Consider the following 8,801-nt stretch of genomic DNA (forward strand, 5'->3'; position numbering starts at 1 on the left):
TGCCAACTTCGGGACACCTTGGATTGGTCGCCACACATACAACCATTCACAGTCACATTCACACACCTACGGCCAATTTATAGTCACCAACCAACCGGATCCCCAGTGCATGTCCCCAAAAAATCTAATTTAGACAGCTTCATGCTACGACTAAAACCGTAATCAGATCCACACTTCACTAAGATAACCAAATGCGCATTGTGTCCACGTTTCTGTTACACGCATCACGTGCAACAATTCTATTCCCGGATTGGTCAGAGATGCCGGAAACCTCCTCGTGACATGTCAGCCGATATAAATACTTGGAGCCGCCCTCTTCGTACTCAGCCCTGTTTTATGAGGGAAAATGTATCGTCTCAGCCAGCAGTTTATCTCCGAGATCGCCTTTAATTCCTTTCTATCCGCCGTGCCACGGGAATATTTACATTTTACGAGACAACATAGTAAAAGCTGGTCGTGTATTGGCTGATTATTGATCAAACTTAACATTTATCTGCATGAAAATGCCGAGAACCAAGAAGAAGAATGGCCGGGGTAAGTAAGCGAGCGGCCGCATTGCATTGGCCCTGCGTGTTGGCTCAAGGTAGTTGTAGTTCTCTTCGTGTTTTCACTTCGTTGAGTGGAGGTGAACGTGTTCATAGTCAGGACTACAGATATCCGAGGCTCGCTTACGTCACAATGCAAAGCTAGCTATCCGTGGTCAGACAATGCATCGCTTTTTACAAAAAGAAGGTGCCATCATACGACTGTATTACTTATATTTAATGACACACTGGTTTAATGATAATAAAGTGGTATAACCTCACTTCACATGAGCCCTTCATTATCGGCATATGCTACAAGCTAATGTCTGCTAGCGCAAGCTAATGTCCACTTCCATCTAACGTTAGCTGCTTTATTTGGAAGGAACATTTTTAAATAACACACGTGCTCCTTTTGACAACTTGCTTTTTTTCGGATGTGATTGTTGCCTCATAGACAAACGAATAACTCCCTGTAACGTTAAGTCTCCAAGGCATGTATTATGTTAAGTTAGCTTAAGTAAGGTCGTCTCGTCTGAAGATTAACCTCAATTAATCTTTGGCTGAATTTGTGACGTTTAACTAGCACAGACGGCAGATAACCCTTTGCCTAATTTGTTATTACTGTTTAGCGACACAAGGCGGACATTTTGGCCTCAGGGGAGCAGATTGGTAAAGAGGCAGCGCCCGGTTCCCAGAAATCAGCTGTGGTGTGTAGAGAGTCCACGTGAACAACAGAAATAGCCTCCATTAGGGGGCTAAAATGGCCCTTTAGAAACAGCCCAGGATTCCTTCCTAGTGCCTCCATCGTGATCGGAGGTACTACAGTGCTCTTTTTTTTTTTCATGGATGGGACTTCTTTTAAGAGCTGTTCTTGCAGTGATGCGCTTTACCAGCATGTCTTCCAGAGGTTAATTCGGGTCATTCAGAAGAGACGGACGCCTGCTGAATCTGTGACTGTGGAAGCAATACCTCCCACAGGCTTGTTTTTCTGTGCATGGTGTCTAACAACTAATGCAATCAAAGCTTTTTAGTTTTGAAAAATGAACAGACTGGTTCACAGCTGGGGATCAGACTCTTTTAAAATATTAAGCACAGGCTGGCAACAGTGCACGTATTGAGTGCCTTTGCGTTTTTCTGCGTGTTCCTGTTCAATAATTTGAACAGGAATTTTAACATTTCCTTCCTGGACCAGTGATCACGCCTCTGATTTGGCACAGACTGGTGAAGAGCTGAAATAACTTCCTTCCTTTGCTCTTTGGACGATTCCACAACTGTTTTTCCATTCGGTCGTTTTGCCCCCAAAGGTGTTTACTGTAGCGGAGAGTCAAAAGCTTCTCCCAAAAAATCTGTTCTGTTGACCCATGAGCCTCCAAGCTGAACCCAGTGTTGTGTTTACCCAGTCAGCAGGAGCGTGGGTTGCCCTTGACACTGGCGACGTGGTGCCTTTTCATAGGAGGTAGCAGACAGATAAGGCATGCAAAGGAAAGGAATATAGATTAGAAAACTTCATTATTGTGCTACAGTACCTGTGTGCAGCCTTGGTTGCATAATGTGCTCAGCCAAACCAGCTGCACTCTACAAACACACTTCAAATGATAAGGGAAATTCTATTTTTTTTTTTTTGTGCTTATTGTTTTCTTTTCCATCTTTTGTTTACAGGGGGGCCACATGGACATGTGCATCCTTTCAGTGATGAGGATGCCTCCATTGAGACCCTCAGTCATTGCAGCAGCTTCAGTGACACCGCCAGTGTCGCAGATGAAGGTTTGTTTGTTTGTGTCCAATTGGTTGTATCCTACATCGTTGGGCAACTTATTGAGTGAAGCTGGCCGATGTTTCTTGAACACAACCTCCTAAAAGTTGTATAACTCTGGCATAGAACTGCAATTCGTCCATTTTTTCCCCCCCCGAGACCAGTGGCTCGTATCAATACTGCAAAGCATATCAGGCAAATGTCCACATCTACATCTTGTGGCGTTTCCAGGTGGAGAGGCCAGTGAGGACACGGCTCAGGAAGATTTCCAGTACAAGCTGAAGGGCTTCATAGACAGCACAGTTGATAAGAGGTGAAAAATAAACTGCCTGCTTTTTAACAGTCAAGGTCCACTTGTTATCGAAGACTGCAAACAGTTCTTTTTGGCCCTTTCTAGTTCACTCCATCAAGCCACAACTGTTGTATTTCATTTCTGGGTTGTTAAAACTGCTGTAATCAGTTTAACTCATAGGGTCCTCATCCACCTATTGGCTAAACCAGAGGATATTTAGCACATGCACTTACCATGTGTTATTGCAATATTGATTTGTTTATATCCGTTTCCTCAGTGCTAAGACCAGACAAGGGGCACTGGATGGGCTTAAGACAGCAATGGCCACACGGATCCTGTATGAATTCATCTCAGAGAGAAGGATGACCGTCACGGACAGCATTGAACGCTGCCTTAAGAAAGGTACAAGGAAACCTCATTCAAATGTTCCTTCAACGGCCTCACCCCACTTCCTAATGCATTGTGGGGTTTTTTTAGGCGCCTTTTTCTAATCGGAGTTTGTCTCACGGTGCTGAAATTCTGGGTGTAAATTCTCCCCCTCAGGCAAAGGCGAGGAGCAGCGAGCAGCAGCTTCTTTAGCCTGCCTGCTGTGTATCCAGCTGGGCCCGGGCATCGAGAGCGAAGAGGTGTTCAAGACCCTAAAACCCATCTTCAAAAACATCCTGGCAGATGGATCAGCCAGCATTCAAGCCAGACAGGCTGTGAGTACCTGATGTATTGTAGCTGTCTTCTCCCTTTTTTCTTTTTTTTTTTTTTGAACCTGTATGCGCTGTGGAAAGTTACCTGAACAAATTTCTGTTTACCTTTTTTACAGGTTGCGACAAGTCTGGGCCTCTGTACTTTGGTTGCAGAAGATGACATTTTGGTATGTTTTTGATCTCTTCTGGTATTGTCTGCAACATACTGCCTTGACAGCATGTTGAACTCAAAACAAGCCTCTACCGATTGATCGTAAACATGTCATTTGAGACGACTTGTGTATCTCTGCTGCTTGCTCCCTCTAGGACGTGCATGCTAGCATGGAGTGCTTTGAGAACCTGTTCACCCGGTCCTATGCGAGGATGGATGGTACCTGTCCTCTGATCAGCCCCCAGATGAGCCAGCTCCACACCAACGCCTTGCTGTCCTGGGCCCTGCTGCTCACTATTTGCACCGCCAACCAGCTCAAAGACATCCTGCACAAGTAAGACACATGGTTTGAAAGTCTTTGGGAGCTTAGCATGAACTAAACATTATTTGGAAAAAAGATTAGCTCTGAAAAAATGCAAGAAAAATTTTTTTGATCATTTGGATCGCATGTGTTTTTGTCATGCAGACATCTGCCTAAATTGCCAAGATTGCTGGAAAGCGACGATGTCAACATGAGAATTGCTGCAGGGGAGACGATTGCTCTGCTTTTTGAGTTGGCCAGAGACCTGGACTCGGTAAGTTAAAGTTCTTTTAATCTTTCCTTTTATTTCAATCCATTTGTCTGTCCAGTGTGGTACCTTCCTTCTTTTTTTTTTTTCTTTCTTCTTCGTCATAAATGCAACAATTCTTTCGGTGGCACTTTTTTTTAGGAGTTTGAGTTTGAGGACTGGGAGCAGCTTTGTGATAAACTGAACGCGCTGGCCACAGACTGTAACAAGCACAGAGCCAAGACGGACAAGAGGAAGCAGCGGTCGGTGTTTAGAGACGTACTCAAGGCTGTTGAGGTGAGTGTTTGGGAGTCCTGCTGACCAGGCCTCGGTTTGCCTGCTTTTTCACTGACTTTTTGTTTCAAAAACAAATGTTATGTTGTTATGTTATGTTTCATCGGTCTTCGCCTGAACGCCTTCGAGTTAAAAAAAATCCAGACATTTATTTCTTTTTTTTCTTTTTTTTTTTTAGTTGACAGAAATAACTACTTCCGAAGACTGCGTTTTACTACTACTGCATTTTAAGATTTTTTTTTTTTTTATTCTTCCAGGAGGGAGACTTCCAGTCTGAGGCCATTCGCTTTGGGACGGAGCGCATGACCATCGACAGCTGGGTCCGAAAGAGGATGTATGATGCTTTCAGAGAGTTTGTGGGCTCTGGGATGAACTACCACTTACAGGTATTATTTATTAAGAATTCCCCTTTCAATGAGGACCAATATCAGTAATAAGACTCCACAACAAACCCCCAAATTTCAGTGCACACAAGTTGACATTTCAATTGCACTGCAGAATCCCGTTTGGGCGGGTTTGGTGTGTAACAGGAGCTCTTTTCTCCTGCCTTGACACAGCACTAAAAGACAATGAAGATCTGTGGGACTGCCTGATGCAAGAGACAACACTTGCGTCTTGATTTAGGATAATGTTGCAGATGAAAAAAAGTAGCTGGTTGGAAAGTAGTCGCCACTCTGGCTGGAAGCCAGTGCGCGTGGAAAAAGTGCAACATTTCGCGAGTGAACCTATTTCAGAGCAAAGAACACAAACGGTATCTAAAATTGGCAAGCTAGTGTCTCGCAGTTTTCGTGTGATGCTTGTATTGTGTTGCGCTGACTGTTGCTAGAAGTATTTTGTCTCATGTGTTTTTTTTCCTCACATCTCTCAAGGCCAATGAATTCATCCGAGACGTGTTCGAACTGGGTCCGCCTATGTTGGTTGATTCCGCCACAATGAAGGCCATGAAAATCCCTCGCTTTGAAAGGGTATGTGTCTATATGCACACCAAAAAATGATCCTATTGTGTTTAAAAGTCTTTCATTTTATTTATTATTATTATTTTAAATCTTGTGGCATGACAAAGTTATCACATCAAACATACACTGTATAATTAATTAAATCTAAAACCACAATACGTCTTCCCTGTCTCTGTTACAGCATCTTCACAACTCTGCTGCGTTCAAGGCTCGGACCAAGGCCAGAAGCAAGTTCAGGGACAAAAGGGTGGATGTTGGAGAGTTTTAACTACATATATATATATATATATATATATATATATATATATATATATATATTTCTTTTTTCCTCACTCTTAACACCTTATTTATCAGGCTTTGCTGCTTTTTAGGTTGACAGTCACAACTTTGTCCTTGTGATTCTCCCTCCAAATCAAACCATAGATTTTGCGTAGAGTGTAAATGTCTCCCCACGTCAACAGTGGCGTTGTACATGAAGTGTATATTTGTCAGTATTCTTGATGCAGCCTCTGTTTCTTTGAACTTAAGTTATGTCGTTTCGTCAACATTTATCTTACACTATTCATGTGTAGTTGTTTCATAGCGATGTGAAGACGCATGCTGTTACTCATCTAACCCCTTAATGAATTTATATTGTGTCACTACCATTATTACCAAGAGCAGGTTACTTCTGTAGAACCACTGTGAATATTGTGACGTCTTTTTAGTTTTGGGTATACAAGCAAAAAAGGTGATGGTGAAATAAAATAAAAGTGGAATAACTATCTGTGGTATTTCTTTATATTTAGCTGTACTCTAGCTGATACCGACCAAAGTTGTTCAAAGCCTTGACTCATACGGCCTTAGGATTTGAGGAAGTGACTTTAAATATCTGTCGACGAGAAGTAGAAGTGATTTGTGAGAAGTCAGTGCTTCCTGGCAGAGATACATAGGTCATTTTCAGCAACGTTGTGGTTCAATTTTTATTTAGTTATTGCTGCTTCCACATTTCAAGGTGAAGGCACTTGCAGCTAAGAGTGCAGTGGCATTATGGTGAGGCTGACTGAGCAGTACTCCCGCCAACATCGGTACGAGACTCCGTGGTGGAGCCTGTTTTGCCTATTAACTCCACAGGAAATCCTAGAGATCCAAGATGTATTGTGCATGTCTACCGCCATAAGCGGACTCTTGGGGGTGGCGCCTCTGCAGCTCCCTGACCTCATCGGGGCTGTGACCTGAGAGGCAAACCGAGGGGTCTACACAACCTCTGATTATTTAACTATTTAAACTTCTGTCAAGAGAGTTTCACTTCCATCTTTTTTTAGGTAATTTTGCTTGTTAAATACAATGCAACGTTTAAACTTGCTATTACTGTTTACTGCAGCCGGCATTCGTCATGAAAAACTTTGCACTTCAAAGCAAAAATGAAGAGAAATTCTGTACGATGTATGTTCTCAACAACCATAACCAAGCGCTAGTTGGCAGTGGATTCAAATTAAACACTGCACTAAGGACATGCCGAGTCATGTTTCAAAGGAATAAGAGGATTTTCTAAAAATACACTTGTGACTTCCGACATTGGATTCATGATAAGAAAACTGATCATTGTGCATTTTTTATTGCACAGGTTCTTCCATGTGAGAAACTGCATTACCCCACGGTGCAACTACATGACAGATGGACGCTAAAGACACCTGCACAGCTGAGGGGAACTGATCATTCTCTGTGTGCCAAAAATATCGATCGCAGCGGCTTGAGATTCGATTCGTCAGAGCACACTAGATTAATACCTTTGTTGTTGATTTTCTGGTTTGAAATCCAAATTCCGACATTCAGGACTTTTATATAGATAACCCTTATCATTTGATTAAATCCTCTCAAACTTTGAGGGCACAAAGGAATATGCAGAATGCTAATTGCCAATTGTTATTGTTCATACTTCATCCCGGGCTCTTTGCAGAGAAAAACCATCAATTAATGGGGATTAAATGAGGAATCAAGAGATGTGGCAAGCTATCTTCAGTTCAATCAATAATTAGTTTCAGTGATGTGCCGTTATGCACTCGCGATGCTCTCAATGTGTCATGGACTTATTAGTTTAGTGGTCCCTTTTGGGAGTTTCAGGGGATTTTGCACAAAGCATGATATATGTCATTGTAGTTGGTGGGATTTCTTTAACCTGCGGGCGTGTGGAGCAGCAAAGCAGTAGGGTCAGATGGAGAGGCCGAGGCGCTCGCAATCTTCTCCTGTTCTCCTCCTTCAGCCGATGGGCTTTTGGATCGGATTTTTGGGAATGAAATGAGCGTTTTGGCCTTTTTTCACCCAGTGTGTCACACCCATTGAAGCAAAGAGGGCCTATGAGATGCAAAAGGTCACCATACCTGTTCCAGTTGTGTGTTTCTGACGTCTTAGGAACTGTGTCCTCTTGCGCACACACACACACACACACACACACTGACACAGTGTGTCTGCATATTTCTCCCCAACATCTCCCTTTTCTCCCTTTTTCTCGAACCCCCCCCCCCCCCCGGTCGAAATTATAATGATAAATGGAGAAAGAGATTAGTGCTGCTTTGTCTCCCAAATGACTGCTGTGTGCTCTCCATCCCAAAGCGCCAAGGGGACTTGTTGTTGTGACTGATGAAACGCCTGCCTGCTCCTCTGATGACTTCAATTACGCCGCTTACATCTATCAAGAGGATGATCCGTCTCGGCGCCGATGCTCCCCACGCAACGACCGCAAAACACCGCGGAGACCCCTCAAGTGCTTCAATTTCAGAAGACCAAATGGTGTTGTTTGCTGCGTTTGTGCGACTGAATTTCACTGCACAGGCGATGACGCAACCCTTCGAAGCGCGTCTCGCCCTTCTGGTTGCTCCCTGGGGGAGAGCGTCGTCCATTGTCAGGTTTGCTGTGGGAGGGTCATGGAGTTGTGCAGACGGATAAGTGGCGCACTGACACACTCCGGAGTCGGCCCCAGCAGCAGGATAATGGTAACCCCCGGAGACAACCGCTGTGTGTGTGTGTGTGTGCGTGTGTTTGTATTGACCACCTAGGTTTTATCCAACTCGACCAGTGTCGGAATATTGAGCTGCAGAACCGACACATAGGATTGGATGTTTCTTTCCTGTTATTTAAGATTTTATTGTTCAGTACTTATTCACGTATTATTACCAGAAAATGTTAAAGTGTCCACTTATGAGCTGAGACATGGAAACAATGGGAAGACTATAGTATATAAATATATAAATACTTATATTAAGATATTCTCTGTTTTTCCAAGCGCAGCATATTGAGCCATATATCATCATGTTCCTGTTCCCAACTACCAATATCTAAACCATGTTAATGCATAGGCACACACTCAAGGGTTTGCTATCTTGGCCCAATGTCTTCACTATCATAGTGGGTTTGCACACAAATTCATGTTAGTTATATATTATTCGTAGAATGTAGAATGTTTCTAATTACAGGCGTTTGGTCAAAATGTCTTTACGACGTCATGTCAATGGAGATAAGCTGCTATCCGGCTACAGAAGACAAGCGCCACGGTTGGTGTTTTTGGTCTCTTAGAGTGCGAGTTTAATAATCCAAAATCGTCCCGGG

General features: G+C 43.3%; 1 protein-coding gene across 1 annotated transcript; it reads left to right on the forward strand.

Annotated features, from left to right (window-relative positions):
* Window positions 1-256: 256 nt before the first annotated feature.
* Window positions 257-5,978, forward strand: ifrd1 (interferon-related developmental regulator 1). The gene is made up of 12 exons (XM_040174694.2): window positions 257-534; window positions 2,184-2,288; window positions 2,509-2,590; window positions 2,847-2,971; window positions 3,113-3,270; window positions 3,384-3,434; window positions 3,574-3,752; window positions 3,885-3,993; window positions 4,129-4,263; window positions 4,518-4,646; window positions 5,130-5,225; window positions 5,398-5,978. Exons 1-12 carry the CDS (start codon window positions 498-500, stop codon window positions 5,482-5,484), a joined length of 1,293 nt encoding a protein of 430 aa, XP_040030628.2. The 5' UTR covers window positions 257-497; the 3' UTR covers window positions 5,485-5,978.
* The last annotated feature ends 2,823 nt before the right edge of the window (window positions 5,979-8,801 follow it).

The sequence above is a fragment of the Gasterosteus aculeatus genome, chromosome 4, assembly GCF_964276395.1.
Source record: "Gasterosteus aculeatus chromosome 4, fGasAcu3.hap1.1, whole genome shotgun sequence".
In the NCBI taxonomy this organism is placed as follows: Eukaryota; Metazoa; Chordata; class Actinopteri; order Perciformes; family Gasterosteidae; genus Gasterosteus; species Gasterosteus aculeatus.